Consider the following 17558-nt stretch of genomic DNA (forward strand, 5'->3'; position numbering starts at 1 on the left):
ATGAATCGTAAAACCTCTATAAATAACCCAAAAATGGTCCAGTCATAAATTCCATACCATTCAGTGAAAACATGTATAAATATTATAATGAATACACAAAATATATGTGAAACACATGTAAATATGTGAATATATGTGAAAAGCATATAAATATGTACATAAGTAAATAAGTGAGACACCCCGTAAATATGTACATGTGGGGAAAACTATAAAAAAATATATCTTGTAACGCATAAAAAATAACGTATCTACTTCATATGAGAAGGATACAAAAGTAAACAAAAAGGATCAAATAATATATAATGAAACATCCATTCTTTGTAAGTATTCGTTCACCATAGAATCACGTCCATCTATATAAATAACTGACCATTTGTATATATACATATAATACACAAAAGCTATGAATATCTTGTAAATGATATAAACGGTGAGTTCTGATGTCATCAGTTATAAATGGTGAGTTCTGATGTCATTTCTGTCACATGACTCACTGAAACTTGTGTATTATAATAAATAAAGTACCCCCAGTTGCAAAATATGAGGATATTAGAAGTTACCTCGGAGTTCCATGATCTGTAGAAAAACACTCGGCCTTCGGCCTCGTACTTTTATATGGTCATGAAACTCCTCGGTAACTTATAATATCCTTATATTTTACAAGAGGGGCTACTTTATTCACTCTAGTCCTTAATATCTAGTTCACAATTAATCTATTATATAATATACTGTTTGATGGAATGGTTCTAACTAATAAATAATCTTGTCTCTCCCCACTCTAAATAAAAAAAACTACAAAACTCCACATATCTACACCCAAATACACCTACATTAATCTCCAGAATTTTTAATAAAAGAAGGTATAAATGAATTCATGAATAATAATAATAACACTGGCTATTAACTTTCAACTGGATCAACCTTATCATAATATCAATAACTTATATCGCATAATTTCCATGCCAGTCTATGAATGTTTTCACTTCACATTCCTTATTCAAACCCAATGGTTTGACTGTATTTAGAGTAAACATTCACTTAATTTTTTTTTTAGATAACAGTCTGTCAACATTTCCCTTTCTTCTACCTAATTTCTTTCTCCATGAAATGAGACAAAAAATTCATTAGCCTCATGTTTTTCTATTATGTGTTCTGCTATGGCCAAAGATACATCTGTTCGTTTAATACACATGTAACGCTAATCTGGGCTAGGTAGGCCACAAATAGTTAGTGTCCAGCTAATGGTATGAGCATGGGTTACACTGCGACTCACACATCAGGGTCAGGGCCTTCGCTAAGTGGAAGCTTTCCCTTAAGGAAGTAGTGGAACTACAACACACAGGCTACTGTACATAAAAATATGAATGATTGGATGCCTTGAATCCCTTAGCTTTCCGATGGAGGTCCCAACACACCAGGGGGAATTAGTTCACACATACCCTTTTAGGATGCTTTGTGGATCTCCCTCCCCTTTCTTTCCCAGTGTCTTGCCAGCCCAGTCCAATCCTGGCCAGTAATATACCACAGGTTTAATAAAGGATACCTAAGACATAAGAGATGCGCATTTCAGGGGGAAGTTGCGGTTGGATGGCGGCAAGATTGATCTTAAGGATAAGGAACAATAAACTTGTTCCTTTCCTTAGTTGTAGGAAAAGGGACTGCAGGGTAGAAAATTGTCATATTGACAAGTAAGCACAGGGGTGCAATTTCTCATTAGTCTCCTGTCTGTGAGAGAATTGCCCAATAATGCACTGACTTCAGTGATACAGGGAAAATTAAGTACTGGGTGCTTAAAGGAGAAGGAAACCCCCAGGGCGCTAAACCCCTCCCCCCCTCCCCTGTGCTGCCCCCCTCCCTCCTCCCCCCTGGCCTACCTGTCCCCCTGGGCAAATGCCCCTAACTTTTTACTCACCCCTCTGCGCAGGTCCTGTCCACGGAGTTCGCAGTCGCCATCTTCTCCCACGCGCGTCTTCTTCCTGCTCTGACCGGCGTCTTCTGGCGCATGCGCAGTAGGAACAGGTACCGGTACGGCTCTACTGCGCATGCGCCGAATGTCACAAAGTTTTCCGATTTCACTTCGTGACATTCAGCGCATGCGCAGTAGAGCCGTACCGGTACCTGTTCCTACTGCGCATGCGCCAGAAGACGCCGGTCAGAGCAGGAAGAAGACGCGCGTGGGAGAAGATGGCGACTGCGAACTCCGTGGACAGGACCTGCGCAGAGGGGTGAGTAAAAAGTTAGGGGCATTTGCCCAGGGGGAGAGGTAGGCCAGGGGGGAGGAGGGGCAGCACAGGGGAGGGGGGGAGGGGTTTAGCGCCCTGGGGGTTTCCTTCTCCTTTAAGGGATGGGAACAGATGCAAAGGCCTATTTTAGGAACTTAAACTGCCTTTAAGTTTGACATAAGTTAGGACTATAAAGGGACTCACATCTGAATGAGTTGCATAGACTTTTTGACAGTTTTAGACTTTTTAAGGTAATTTTAAGGAAAGGAAAAGTATTTAACACAGTATATAAGTCCAACAGTTTCTTTTATACTGTTTAAGGGGAACTATTGTGAAAACCTAATATAAGCTTCAGCATACTGAAATAATTAACTTTCTAAATAAAATCAATTGAAAAGGCTATACTGTTTCTGAAATAATCAAGTTTATCTTCACTATCCCTCTCTCAGCATCTGTTTCTCTTCATTCTGTCTTTATGCAGCAGTTGGGTGTCAGATATTTACTGACAATTAGATCGGGGCTCCTTTTGCCCAGAAGATGTATTAGAGCTCACTCTATTAAAATCACCAGACATCATGTCTCTCCACATGCAGAATTTGTGCAAAAGGCAGTTATTTTGTTAGATTTTGTTTGTACTGGAATCGGTTATTTGAGTGAGCTCTAATACATCTGCCTATAAGATATATTGGATCTAACTGTCAATGACACCCAACTGCTGCAACAAGACAGAATAAGGAGAAACAGATGCTGAGAGAGAAATAGTGAACATAAACTTCATTATTTGAGAAACTATGCAGAATTTTCAATTGATTGTATTCTTATTTCAGCATGCTGAAGTTTATATTAAATTTTCATTTTCACGATAGTTCCCCTTTAAAATCTAACTTATATGTTTGTTTTTGAATGTTTCAGATCTATAATGTGAGTAAAAGAATAGATGAGAAAGAAGTGGAGGTAAGACTTTGTAATACAGGGCTGTAATATTGCATCAAAACCAAAACATTTCAATTGTGTGTTATTTTGTTGTTTCAAAGGAAAAGAAAAGGTAAAATCATTAGGGGCTGCCAATTTGTTAAAATCACTTACTTGAAACCTCAGGCCAGCACTCCTTTTTCTTGGAAAATGCACCAAACACAGTAGATTCTTCTGTAGATTCTGATCTTACTCTACTCCACATGCGCACTGCCAGAGGTAGCCAAAAGTAATTGCTGTCATCGAAGAAAAGATGGCAGCACTGTGCTCCATATAATAGTACTACAGAGGTTGGAGGTAAGCTGCTAGAATTGCTGGAGGTGATACCTCCCAATGATTCTACCTTCATTTCTCCTTTAAGTCATATTTTTTCTGTTTGCATGTAGAAACAGCTGCTATCCACTGTGGAACGTTTTAAGCATGATTATATCCCTGAACTATGAATAATACCAAGATAATTAAATCAAATTGATTGAAGGGAAACAGGAGAACATAAACAATACAGTCATATGAAAAAGTTTGGGAACTCCTCTCAGCCTGCATAATAATTTACTCCACTTTCAACAAAAAAGATAACCGTGGTATGTCTTTCATTTCCCAGGAACATCTGAGTACTGGGGTGTTGGAAAATTGGCTCTGCAAAAATGTGGGTACCCTTGTAATTTTGCTAATTTGAATGCATGTAACTGCTTAATACTGATTACTGGCTGCACCAAATTGGTTGGATTAGCTCGTTAAGACTTGAAATTCATAGACAGGTGTGTCCAATCATGAGATAGGGTATTAAATGTGGCCAATTGCAAGTTGTGCTTCTGTTTGACTCCCCTCTGAAGAGTGACAGCATGGGATCCTCAAAGCAACTCTCAAAAGATCTGAAAACAAAGATTGCTCAGTATCATGGTTTAGGGGAAGGCTACAAAAAGCTATCTCAGAGGTTTAAACTGTCAGTTTCAACTGTACGGAATGTAATCAGGAAATGGAAGGCCACAGGCACAGTTGCTGTAAAACCCAGGTCTGGCAGGCCAAGGAAAATACAGGAGCGGCATATGCGGAGGATTGTGAGAATGGTTACAGACAACCCAAAGATCACTTCCAAAGACCTGCAAGAACATCTTGCTGCAGATGGTGTATCTGTACATCCTTCTACAATCAGCGCAATTTGCTCTAATTGTTCCAGCATCAGTCTCAAAGTTGAAGTTACACAGGGGTTGGATATTCCAACAAGACAATGACCCTAAACACACTACAAAATCTACAAAGGCATTTATGCAGAGGGAGAAGTACAATATTCTGCAATGGCCGTCACAGTCCCCCAACTTAAATATCATTGAAAACCTATGGAATGATTTGAAGCAGACTGTCCATGCTCGGCAGCCATCAAATTTAACTGAACTGGAGAGATTTTTTATGGACGAATGGTCAAAAATACCTCCATCCAGAATCCAGACACTCATCAAAGGCTATAGGAGGCATCTATAGGCTGTTACATTTGCAAAAGGAGGCTCAAATAAGTATTGATGTCATATCTCTGTTGGGGTGTCCAAATTTATGCCCCTGTCTAATTTTGTTATGATGCACATTGCATATTTTCTGTTAATCCAATGAACTTTATGTCCCTGCTGAAATACTACTGTTTCCATAAGGCATGTTATATATTAAAAGGAAGTTGCTTCTTTGAAAGCTCAGCCAATGATAAACAAAACTCCAAAGAAATAAGAGGGGTTCCCAAACTTTTTTATATGACTGTAAATAGGGGAAAGATTAAGGTATGTAAACACGCTACAGAGAAGAAAGTGAATGAGTTTGGAATGGGAATATGAATGGTAGAAGATTAGCAGGTGAAACAGGAGGAGAGGAGAGTTTATGAAATAGAAAATTGAAGACTAAACTATGGCAGTAAGATGTGTTTGTAATTTCAAACCTATAGGTATTTAAAGAATAAGTAAACCTTAAAAAAAACTAAGTATATTTTCACAGGGCACTTTTCTAAGCACTTTTGCAATTTACATGAACTATTACTGCTTTTTTCAGTTTCATAGATATTTATGTTTTTTATTAACTGCAAATAAATGCATTTTGTAGCAACAGCACCATCTGCTGGTCTATCCCTGTAATTATACAGTTGCAATGAGTGGTTTTTTTTGCCAGCCATGGATTAGTGGTGAAATTCTGCATTTCATCATCTGCAAATTTTTTCGAGAAACTTACCACAATAAAAAAATTGCCAAGACAAAAATGTTGCTGAGACAAAAAAGTCACCATAAAGGGATACTGTCATGGGAAAACATTTTTTCACATTTTTCAAAACACATAAGTTAATAGTGCTGCTCCAGCAGACCAAAAAGACAAAGACAGAAGACAGATTTTTCTAATTTTGAAATCTGACATGGGGCTAGACATATTGTCAGTTTACCAGGTGCCCCCAGTCATGTGACTTTACTATTTACTGCTGCACTGCAAGTTGGAGTGATATCACCCCCTCCCTTCCCCCCAACATCCCATCACCTGAACAATGGGAAGGTAAGCGGTGAACAGCTGGTACACATAAGAACAGCACTCAATAGTAAAAACCCATGTCTCACACATTCAGTTACATTGAGTAGGAGAAACAACAGCCTGCCAGAAAGCATTTCCATCCTAAAGTGCTGGCTCTTTCTGAAAGCACATGACCAGGCAAAATGACCTGAGATGACTGCCTACACACCAATATAAACTAAAAAAAAATACATTATTAGGAATGAGATTATATATGGTAGATTGAATTATTTGCAGCATAAACAGTGTAATTTAGAAATAAAAACTACACCATAAAAATCCTAACAGAATTCCTTTAATGCATTTGGACAAAACAAATCACCATAAGAAAAGATTCCCATTGAATTTAATGCATTTGGACAAAAAATTTGCCTGAACAAAAAAAAAGTCATCACACTTTTCAATGCATTTCACAAATCTTTCACCATTTCGCAAATCTTTTAGCAGTTTTGTGAATTTTTTGGTGATGCAAAACGGGACAAAGTGACTCATCCCTACTGTACAGTCACAGACAGTCAAAAGATATACCTTTGGAAAGAATATGTGTTTGGATGTTGCTCTGCTCAGGAAGGTGATAGGAGGCAGACAGGCATCTGAGGCTTCTGATATCTTTCCTGAGCAGAGGAAAATCAGAAACCTACTCTGTTTCCTTCATCAAGGTCTTCCTGAATGACCCGTGATTTCACATGCATCGTAGGTCACCTGCGATTTTTTTTTTTTTTTTCATCATGGATGACCCGATCATCTGTGTGACCATGGGGGTCTGCGTCATCTGTAGCTATGCCACTGTGCAGGGAACAGGTATCACTTACATAAGTTAAGACGGTTGTATTGGTTCAGATTCAATTCACTTGAATATCACTGTTGAATAGCTCATCTCATGAGATTTTCAATGAAGTCTGTGGAAACTGGAATTGAACCTGGTCTAATCAAGGCTTTAGTTATAGGCTGTAATGAACGTTACAGTATTCAGAACACAGCAAGGCCTTTATGTTAAGAGACTTTTCTGTAAATGTTTAAATTTATACATTATTCATTGCTTAACAGGATTATAGCTAAAATAATCTATGTAAAGAAATGAGAACCAGCTAACACAATCTTAATGTTTCAGATATATTTGCATGAAGCTGCACAAGGACCAACACAGAATAAAAAGGTAACTGTAGTCTGCATGTTTAAGTTGCATATGGCAGAGAGGCAGGCTGGGTATGAGACAGGAACAGGAAGTAAGAGGAATGGCATGAGGGAGAAAGCAGAGGAAATAATGAGAACTGTGCAATGAATAAAACTGGATCTCCACTGCAGGCTGGATGTGTAAACTTTGCATTAAGCACACACTGAATAATACAGATATAATAACTGGTGACGGGAAAAGGAAATTTAACCCTGCAAAGTGAGTACTGTGATATAAACTAGGCCTTTATATAAGGAACCAAGTTACTAATAGCTCCTGTCCTAAGACACACAAGATATTACTGCTGCATATAATTCAGCAATATTCAGCCTGGTTTTTGGATGGACTATTTGGGTGAAAAGAGCCCGTCCAGATTTCCAAACTAGGAAATCTGGACAGGACATTAGAGTTAATGACATTGTGATCAGCCAATTGGTAATCACCACGTCATCAGTTCTACACTTGCCATCATCAGCCCCACCCTTTAATGTCACTGGGCCACCCCCAACATCAAACAAGGGAAAGCTGTACTCACCACTAATTTTTAAAACCATTAGGCGGTGATTCGTGAGCACTCTAGGTAAAAGAGTTATGGCTGCTCAGCTGGAACAAATCCCCCTAAAACAGGCACTATACAAGTTCTTGTATAACTACAGAAACACGCCTAATGTCACAACTAATATCTCTCCAGAACAACTTATCTTCAACAGACCAATTTGCACTCAACTTCCAGAGATTACAGTTACAAGTACCAGTTAACCACAAACAGACTCACACATAAGGAACACAGACTTAAAAAAAAAGAGAAAATGAAATGCTATGTGGATCAAAGACGCCATGCTCAGTATTCCTCTGTGCAAAAGGATGACACTGTGGTTGTCTTACAAAAGAGACATACAGCCCAACTCCATACCAGGTCACTGCATGAAAAGTAAACACTGTCACAGCCACCCATGATGGACACAGCATAACCTGCAATGCTTCACACTTTAAGGTGGTTCCCTTACCATTAGGCATATCTCAGACAAAAAATGGAACATAAGATTGTACTCTGCCACCCCAAGTAACTGAACAATTGTCTCTAAAGGAAAAAACATACCTCCAGCTGTCTCCTCCTCACAAAAGGGAGATGGTGGGCCTCCGGAAAATGAGGAACCATGTTCAACAAGACTGTATCCTAGAAGGCCAAGGTGCCCTACATCAAGACGATAGAAGAGATTTAGGGTTATATTTATCAAAGAGTGAAGTTAGAGATAACCTAGAGTGAAATACCGCTTCTCTCCATTCATTTTAAAGGCGTATTTATCAAAGAATGAAGTTCACCATTTGATAAATACGCCTTTAAAAATCCCATAGCAATGAATGGAGAGAGACGGTATTTCACTGTAGACTGTGGAGATGCACCTTAACTGAATAGCCTTCCTATGCTGTCTATTTCCTGCACCTGGAACCCCAAAAGGACTACTAGTATTATGAATGCTTGCATCCTGCCCATGGAGATAGGTAAGACCAGGGGCACTGCTGCCATGAGGCGAGTTCAGAAACTTTCCTTAGACAGCAGGGATTGCAAAAATCGATCCCCCCTCGACTCACTCTGGCACATTCATTAGGCCTCAGGATGACAAATATCATCAAATGCCCCTGGTTAGAATTTGCACAACACCCCCAGACATTTTCCTAAATCATACCACAACCACGTTAATGTAACTGCACAGTACTGTGCAGCTCGCTACCTGCCCTCTGAATATGGCTATTAGAGGGTATGCTTACTATCCCTAAGAGACCACCACGGTATGTCCTGAAACTAATAACCCCTTATGTTGTATTGAACCTACACCATTACCATAGCTCAGGCAGATACTGCTACTAGAATACAGTATATGGTTTGAAGTTATCATATGACTGGATTGGCAAGTGCACTTATAACCAAGTTATGCATCTATTGTTATGGGTACTAGATCCACCCAAGTTTGGGGGGTGGGTAAGTTGGGGCATGGTAATTCATGGTAATGTTACATATCCCTTAACCATTTCCTAAAAACTGGTTCCCTCCCAACTAAAAGTGGCTGGACAAATGCAGCTCGTACCATCTAGTTTGCTACCTATCTCCAACATTATATTATCAATATGTTCTACCTAGATACGTATGGCTTTATGCCAGAGGATTGAGTATATGGGGGAACTGCATACAAAATTCTACCTTTATCTCATGTGAGGGTCTCTCTAAATGAAAGACACAAAGTGCAGTTTGGTTTTCTCTCCCATACCTTGAGAAACCCTAGTCTTACATATGCAGTTGTCACTAAGTGGTCCACTCCATCTGACTAACTGATTCATGAAGCTAAGGTACATCATGTAAATCTGACAAAGTGTGTAATACCTGATAGGAATTAGGTCCAGGTGAACTGTTATGAATAAACCTTACCAGCATTTATGGAAGCCTACCCTGTATCTTCCAAATTACTAATGACAGTATGTAATGATACATGACCAGTTAGACACATCTGTTCATTTATTGCATTGTTTTTAATTAAATAAAAGCTTCCACCTTTAAAAAAGGGAACAACCCCTTTAATTTCTTGACTTTGTATGCTGCCCATGTATATCAACCATCTAGATTTTGGTCACACACTCCAGTCCATCCACACACCTTGGGGCTCATTTAAAATTTGCCCATGGGCAGTTACCTATAGCAACCAATCAGTGATTACCTTTTTGAAGCCAGCTGCAAGTAGAACAATGAATGCAGCAATCTGACTGGTTGCCATGAGTTACTGCCCATGGGCAAATTTGCCCAGTGTTGATAAATGACCCCCCTTGAGTCATAGTTTGCTCCACACTCTTCCTACCAATCACTATACAGAGCTCACTTCCCTATGCTAAAAGAAACAATTCCAAATAAGTATTAGACTCTGGCCTGCAAAGAATTCCCTGGCTGAATATGCAGAAGAACAGAAGGGATGGATAATGGAATATACTCAAGATGAGAGATAAAAAGAAAAGTGGAGATAGGCAAATGTAGCAAGAGAAAACTGTAGCAAGATGTATGTGTATTTTGCAAAATATAGCAAGAAAAGTAATCAAACCACTTGTCATTTTTAGTTTGTAAACTCTAATGATCACGGTCACTTTTACCTCTTGTTCTGGTCAGTATTTCTATGTCATTTCTATGCCTGATGTATACATCATTCTATTGTAATCTAGATCTCTTATTCAGACTTTGTTTTATATTACAGTATCTGGATATTGTGGTCCGGGACTGGCAGGATTATGAAGACTGTAGAAGTGAAACTGCCGAATTGTACTTGAAAAAACAAGCAGAGGTAATGTTATCATGTGCTCACTGCCTTCTGTAAAGACAAGACACTGTTGTTTCTGCAACACCTATAAAAACAATAACACACAATGGTCTTTTTGCAAAGAAATGTTGGTCTATCTGCTTTGATTGATTTGAGCAAAATAGAGCAAAATAAAAATAATACAGTATCTATCATTTAGTATCCAAAACCTTAAAATCTAGTAACAATCACACTCAATTAAGTGAAAAAGTGTTTATTTATGCCAAAGATAAGGCCTAGTGCTTTTTTACTTAGTATTTTTTCACCTAATCAGTGATCTGCAGCTTGATTGTTGCTGGAGTATACTGGAGCAATCTCACCTGACAAATATGTAGGCATTGTTTTGTTTCTTAGGGTTTGTGAATATTTTTGGTTGGCACAATAAACATTGTTCCCTTGCTAGACCCTAAAGAAGCGGAACAGCACAGTTCTAAACCCCCTGGAAAATCCCAATACCAAATGTTTCCTGATGCCACATCCTGGAAAAGAGATTGGTAATAGTGACAAAGGAAGGCTTAAAGGTAATGTCTGGTCCCCACCTCTTCCTCTTATCTTCCATTATCGTCTGCAACTATTTTTGTAAGGGGTAGTTGACTGCAAGAATGAGTATATAACCGTATGGGATCCGTTATCCAGAAATCTGTTATCTAGAAAGCTCTGTATTACGGGAAGGTCATAATTCAAATTTTTTTCTCTGTAATAATATACAGTACCTTGTTTTTGACCCCAACTGAGATAAAATTCATACTTATTGGCGTAAAAACATTATCTCATTGGGTTTATTTAATATTTATGTAACACTTATTTGGGCTATCCAGACCCAAAGGAGTTAATGTTAGAGCATGGGTTACATGTGACTCTGCAGGCTAGGGCCTACGCTAAATGGAAGATTTCAGGAATGGTGTAGTGCAACTACAACTCTCATGCTACTGTGCAACAAAACAGGAAAAAATGTGTGCCAGGAGGTTCTTGCAATATAACAAAATAACTTTTATTTGACCAAGACAAATGATCCACAGGTTTACTTACATAAGTACAGAGGCATTAGCAGTATACACAGAGCTGACAGAGGTAGATGCAGAATATACAGGCACACCTGCTCACACAGAGCTCTCAAGGTAGATGCCGGGGACTTTCCTCCAGAGACAGCACAGTGACCTGGATCCTCACACGTTGGATCAGGGAACTCACTAGCCCTAATTCCCTATTAGTCTGTGTCCCTATACTAAAGGCCAGTCCTGCCTGAGAGGAGAGCTACCTCCTTGCTATCCCTCCTAGGTGGAGCCAAGCTGTCCTTTCTTTCTGTACTCTCTATCTCACTCTCCTAGAGAGTCTATTACAGATATATCCCTGCCACTCACTAGCTTCATTCACGGAGTCCCTGCTCCCCGACTTATCTCTCTAGAGGTACTGGTCCCTCTAGGCACATGGCTTTCTGGGCCTTGCTGTACCCAGACCCACTGGGCACACCCAGCTGAATCAGCATCCAGCAGCCAAAGAAGAAGATCCGCCCCTTCTCACTCACTATACCAGAGTGTGACAGGAAGCAGTCACAGCGCCTCCTGGCCAATAGCATATCTATGCAAATTACCTCTAGCTACATGGGAATCTGCCCAGCAACTAGGGAGATCAGGAAGTGTAGGGAATTAAAGCCACAGGGGCACATTAACCCTGTAGGTCCCTACTGATTTTTTAGCAGACTTAAGGATAACAGGCCCCACACATGTAGAATGTACTGAAGAATAAAGTATAATCGCTGAATAATTTCCATACACACATCTGAAAGCTGGTAACATTTAGATTGACTTTGCAGCCAGTGTGCAGCATGTATCAATGCTCCATGAGAACTTAAAGAGATACTGACACCAGAAATTAAACTCTTTTTTACATCTATCATAATATTTCCTTTGAAAAGTACTTATAACTTTGCCATAAAGTATTTGCACAATGCTTTTACATTACCTGTCTGATGCCCCATGTTCCTATATGAGGGGGCTGCCGTATTTGTGCAGCAGGAGTCTGTTAGAAACTTTAACTGACAGTCTGAGATGGGACAATCAGGTTGGCAAAACAGTCAGGTTTAGAAACTTCAACTAACAATTACTTATAAAATTAGTTAAACAAACCTCTCAGCAAAAAAATGATCAACATGACCTATAGGTAACTTTTAATGTACATTCATATTTAAAAAAGTAGTTTTTTGGTGTCAGTATCACTTTAACATAATACAGAGAGGTCCCATTTCTAATACATAGCCTTCGTTGCAGGCCCGTGTCCCTGGTCTTTTTAGAAACAACACTGCTGCAGTCACCAATTTTAGTGAGAGAGATATTGTGCATGTACGTTGTAGTTGTCCATTAGTATCTTATCCTTTGTGGGTTTTATTTGAGGGCTAGTATTTGAATGTAACCTCTTTATCTGCTCAATAACTGCCTTCCCAGACTAGTACCAGAAGAACATGGGTCACACTGGACTCTCTTACCCAGAATAAGCTTTCGCTAAGTGAATGAGGAAGGTGAGGGTGGTAGGGTACCACACCCTCGCTGATGTTTTAACAAATAAAGACAGAGGGCACCATAGGCCATAGGTTCTTGCAACAAAACAGAAAGAGCTTACTGAACATACACAAAGTTTACTCACAACACAGCTTCTCTGAGGCAAGTGGTACAGGCAACACCAAGGGGGTGTTTCTGGTCAGGCTTTTTGGGCAAACACTCAATTTTTTAAAGGAACAAAAAAAACTAAAATTTTTCAAGAACCTGTAGAGGTCATGTTGAAGTCAATGGCAGAGGTCTCTTTTACAATATGAAGATATTGTGATCTGTGCTGGGTTTTGTCCAATAATCTGAAAAAATGGAGCGATTTGGGTGTCAAATCTGAAGAATTTGTACGATTTGAGTTTTTGCTTGATTTTATCGAGTTTTTTCCCGACCTGACTTTTTCGAGTTATTTTATTGATAAACAAGATAAAATTGTGGATGGGCGTTTGGTCCAGCTTGGTTTAATAAAAATATGAGAGAAACTTGAGTTTCAGTAAATTACCCCCCAAATGTTGAGCGTAATACAGGCTGACACTCCCCTAGAAAAGACTTTGCAGGAATCTTACTTCACATCTGCAACACCCCATAGTGGCTTAGATCACCTACATAGAATTCTCTGTCCTGATTCCCTATCCACTGGGATCCCAACACCATGGCAATATGGCCTGGGAGAGATACCTCCAAAACTGTCACTCCTATTTTGGAGCTCAGAACTGCTCTTTTTAGCTCAATCCTAACTGACTTACACTCCTAGAGTCTACTGTTATAGAAGCTACACCTGCCACTATCTAAACACATAATACATGGGGTCTCTGTATCCATGACTTCACCAAGGGCCTCACTGTCCTTGGGACCTTTCCTTTATTTAGGCCTAAGTCTCACACTCCTAGCAACACCTACTCTCTCCTGAAGTGGATGTCCAAAGAGATGTGGTGCCTCTCCTTTAGAAATTCTAGACTAAGTAGATACTGAACTTTCCTGGCCACAGGGCCGGAACTAGGGGTAGGCAAAAGAGGCGCCTGCCTAGGGCGCAACAATAGGGGAGCACTGGGCAGGTACCTGTTAAAGTGTCTTCTGCCTACCCCTAGTCTGTGTTCCCTCCCCTCTGAAGCTCTCAACTTTTTCCCCTCCCTCCCCTCTTCCGCTCTCTCCTTCCTGCACTCTCTTCCTCTGCTACTGTTCATTCGATTGTGCGCACGGCAGGGAGAGAGGGGTGGCCAGCCAGGTTGCCTAGGGTGCCCGGCCGGCTTGACTTGGCCCTGCCTGGCCAAATCTGGAATTGCCAGATAACACTTTTACCTGGAGATGAAAACACTCCCCTTCCAAACTCTAAATTAGGCCCATAGCCAGGGGATTTTCAACCAGTAGGATATTTAAAAACAGGGGCTATTGACCCTTTAGGTCCCTCTTCTGTGACCGCTCTTCTATGGCATAGTCTGGCTAATGGGGTGTCTGGGCTTCCTAGTTGCTACCCCTCCCCCCATAAATTCTAGCTGCATACTTCTGATCTTGGTCCAGCGCTCCTCTTCTTCAAAAAATGTATCACCCCAGTAATGCAAAGCCATATTCTCCCTGTGTTCCAGAAATCGCCTCTAATTGCACATGTGCAGCACATAAATTGATGATGAATATCTGTACTGTGCATTAGCTTGCCCAGAGTGGCATAGAGAATGCTAGGAAATATGGTTGTGTGCTACTGAGGGGGAAAACCCAGGCCATTGTATTTTTTAAGAAGAGGAGCATCAGCCCAGGGTCAGTAGTAATCAGTTGGAATCACTGGGGGTGCCACTCCCTTGCCACCCCCAGTGGTTCTAAATTTTCGTGTCCTCTACCTTTAAAAAGAGTAAACTATTGGCAGGTTGCTGACATATTAAAAAGTTAGTTGCAGAGCCATTTAACCAAGTGAATTGCTCCTGTATAACTAATAATTCATCAGTCAAAAATGGTCACTATATGATGGATAGTGGGAGAGAGAAGTCTTTTATGATAGTATTCATTTAGTTTCTTGATGGTCTGTTCCTTGCTGTATTCTCTCTCTCTCTGATTGTATTCTCTCTGTTTGTTTGATGATATGTTCTCTCTAAGTTCCTATATTGAAGGGTTAGTTTATATATATCATTTCAGCTCAATTGAGATGTACTGAGACCCTTTAGATCTTCCCATCAGGCGGGTTCAAGTCTAAATAAGTTCTCATGCCAAAATAGTTTGTGTCCTTTTCCCAAAAGTTTTAAACTTCTTGGGGGCAATAAAGGATCACATTTGACAGAACACACTGACCATTCAATGGGGTAGCACTTTAGGTGGTACATTGAATAGAATTATAAAAATAACTCTTTCTATCCAAGTTATAAACATACATTTATACTACAGCACTTATTAAGATGAATCCATAGAAAAACATACATATATTTTAAACATAGAATGTCTATGAAAACCCAATACATGTATCTTTGTGACCAGACCAACTGTCATTGTAAACCCTAATATTTATATATTAAAAATAAAAAAAGAATAATAAAAAATTAAGATTGATTGCAAATTTTCTCAAAAGAGCACAGTCTACATCATAATAAAAGTTAATTTAAAGGTGAACAACCCCTTTAATGGCATAATACGGGGCTTTCTTTGTTTTAAAAATGGATGGAATATGTTCTTCAATCACACCAACATGAACTACAGTTCTAAATGTCTCTGGCACTGATAGAGATTTCACCTGTAGGGAGTATGTGGGGTAAATTCAGTATAGACCTTTATGTTATAACTTTATTGACAGTCATTCATGTAATATAGCAAAAGTTGTGGGTTAAATATGGTACTTGTATTTGCATCATACTACTAAATCTGTAAGCAATAACTCTTTTTCGACTCTACGTTATCTGGAAAAAACATACTGGCCTACCTATATTTTTCTCTTTTAAAGGAGACATATAGGATAAATTAAAAAAAACCTAGTTTTGTAAGCAATTATAAGCAATATATGGTGTTGCTTTTACCTGGTGCTAAAAATACATTATCTTTAAAATTAGCCCCTTTATTGGAGCTCCCTATAGATGTTCTCTGGTCCCTGTTTCAAATGAGAGGTGGGCGTGTCCTAACAGTCCTGCAGTCACACAAGCACAGACAGGCTTCAGTTCCCTATCAGGTCCTGCTAGCTGCTGATTGGTTCCTGTCCTACAGTGCAGTGAGCTGCCAGGCTCCCCTGCACAGCCTGGGAATTCAGAGAGCAGGAAGTGGAAGAGAAGGGAGGGATTATTAGGGTTTTTGCAGAAATTTTGCACAATTCTTATATAGCTAAATGAGTATAATGCACTGGTACGTTCTTATTTTTTTTTTTTTTTTTTTTTTACACAAAATGTCTCCTTTAATAATATTGGCATCAGGCATAATTTTTACAGGCCAGGTGGCACCCTATACACTAAGAATACTCTCTTTTGTTACTTTACAGATATGGATAAAGACTTTCGTGACTGTCTGACAAGTTATATAAAAGATTTGTTGGAAAGACCCAAATTCCCAGCCATGACTGGGGCTCAAATGGCAGAGATGATGAAGGTTTGTGCTAAAGGGGGTTTGTGGGAGGGAATATGCATTGAGAACTTTAAACTGAACCCAAAACAGAACAGTGTTTTCTTGTTTCACAGGGGACAATAGGTCATTTTCAGAGCCTAAAATATAACTTCTCTAGCCCACAAGAGGTAAGCACTTTATTTGCATCTAGGAAATGTATAAGGCAACTTTTATGACAAATAAACACACAGGTCCTGGCATCAAAAAACAAACATATAATTATGGAAAATCAAATTGTTCAAATAGTGACCTCTGTGACAAACGACATCTGAAACATACACATGGATTTTCAATGCAAAATACCTTTGTTTTTTATGCTGTGAGTGCAGTATATTTTGTTCCTTTGTTTATAATTTCCAAACAGCAGCATTGCTAGGGCAGGGGCACACCAAGCAGATCAACACACAGACGGAGGAGAGCAGACCTGCTGTCACATGTTCCTTCCTGTAGCTCCATTGAGGGGTACGGCGTGGGCCTGTGTGGAGCTAAATTAAACAGATATCAGTGAGCAAATGCACATATTTGCATTTCTGCATCCATATCTGCTCCATAGCCCCACACAGGCCAATGCTGGGCCTGTATATAAATAGTATGGAAGGCTCGGTCTCTTAAAGGGGAGGTTCACCTTTAACTTAACTTTTAGTATGTTACAGAATGGCCAATTCTAAGCAACTTTTCAACTGGTCTTTCATTTTTTATAGTTTTTTTCATTATTTGCCTTTTTCTTCTGACTCTTTGCAGCTTTGAAATGGAGGTCACTGACCCTATCTAAAAACAAATGCTCTGTAAAGCTACAAATTTAATGTTTTTGCTACTTTTTATTACTCATCATTCTAGTCAGGCCTCTCCTATTCATATTCCAGTCTCTTATTCAAATCAATGCATGGTTGCTAGGGTCATTTGGACTTTAGTGCTCAGATTGCTGAAATTGCAAACTGAAAAGCTGCTGAATAAAAAAAAGTTTCAAAAACTCCCATAAATTCGAAATTCGACTAATCGAAATTTATTTAAAAAATCCAATTTTTTAAACTTGGATGAATGGATTCAAACCGGAAACTCGAACCGAATTTGATTCGGATTTTAAAAACTCGATTCTAGTTTTTTTTCTCTGAAAAAAACTTGAATGTCAGAAAGGCTGCAAACAACTCCAAACTGATCCCTGGACCTCTCCCATTGACTTAAACAACAATTCGGCAGGTTTTAGGTGGTG

At 39.4% G+C, this 17558-nt stretch overlaps 1 protein-coding gene across 1 annotated transcript in view; it reads left to right on the forward strand.

The window, feature by feature from the left end:
• The window catches only part of LOC108710333 (RING finger protein 112), a 50917-nt gene that overhangs the window by 29145 nt on the left and 4214 nt on the right, over positions 1–17558 (forward strand). Inside the window, exons 6-11 of the mRNA XM_041585608.1 lie at positions 3135–3176; positions 6841–6885; positions 10140–10226; positions 10645–10762; positions 16227–16333; positions 16423–16476. Coding sequence (XP_041441542.1) covers positions 3135–3176; positions 6841–6885; positions 10140–10226; positions 10645–10762; positions 16227–16333; positions 16423–16476 — 453 coding nt within the window. The remainder of the gene's footprint in view (positions 1–3134; positions 3177–6840; positions 6886–10139; positions 10227–10644; positions 10763–16226; positions 16334–16422; positions 16477–17558) is intronic.

The sequence above is a fragment of the Xenopus laevis genome, chromosome 3L, assembly GCF_017654675.1.
Source record: "Xenopus laevis strain J_2021 chromosome 3L, Xenopus_laevis_v10.1, whole genome shotgun sequence".
NCBI classification, from domain to species: domain Eukaryota; kingdom Metazoa; phylum Chordata; class Amphibia; order Anura; family Pipidae; genus Xenopus; species Xenopus laevis.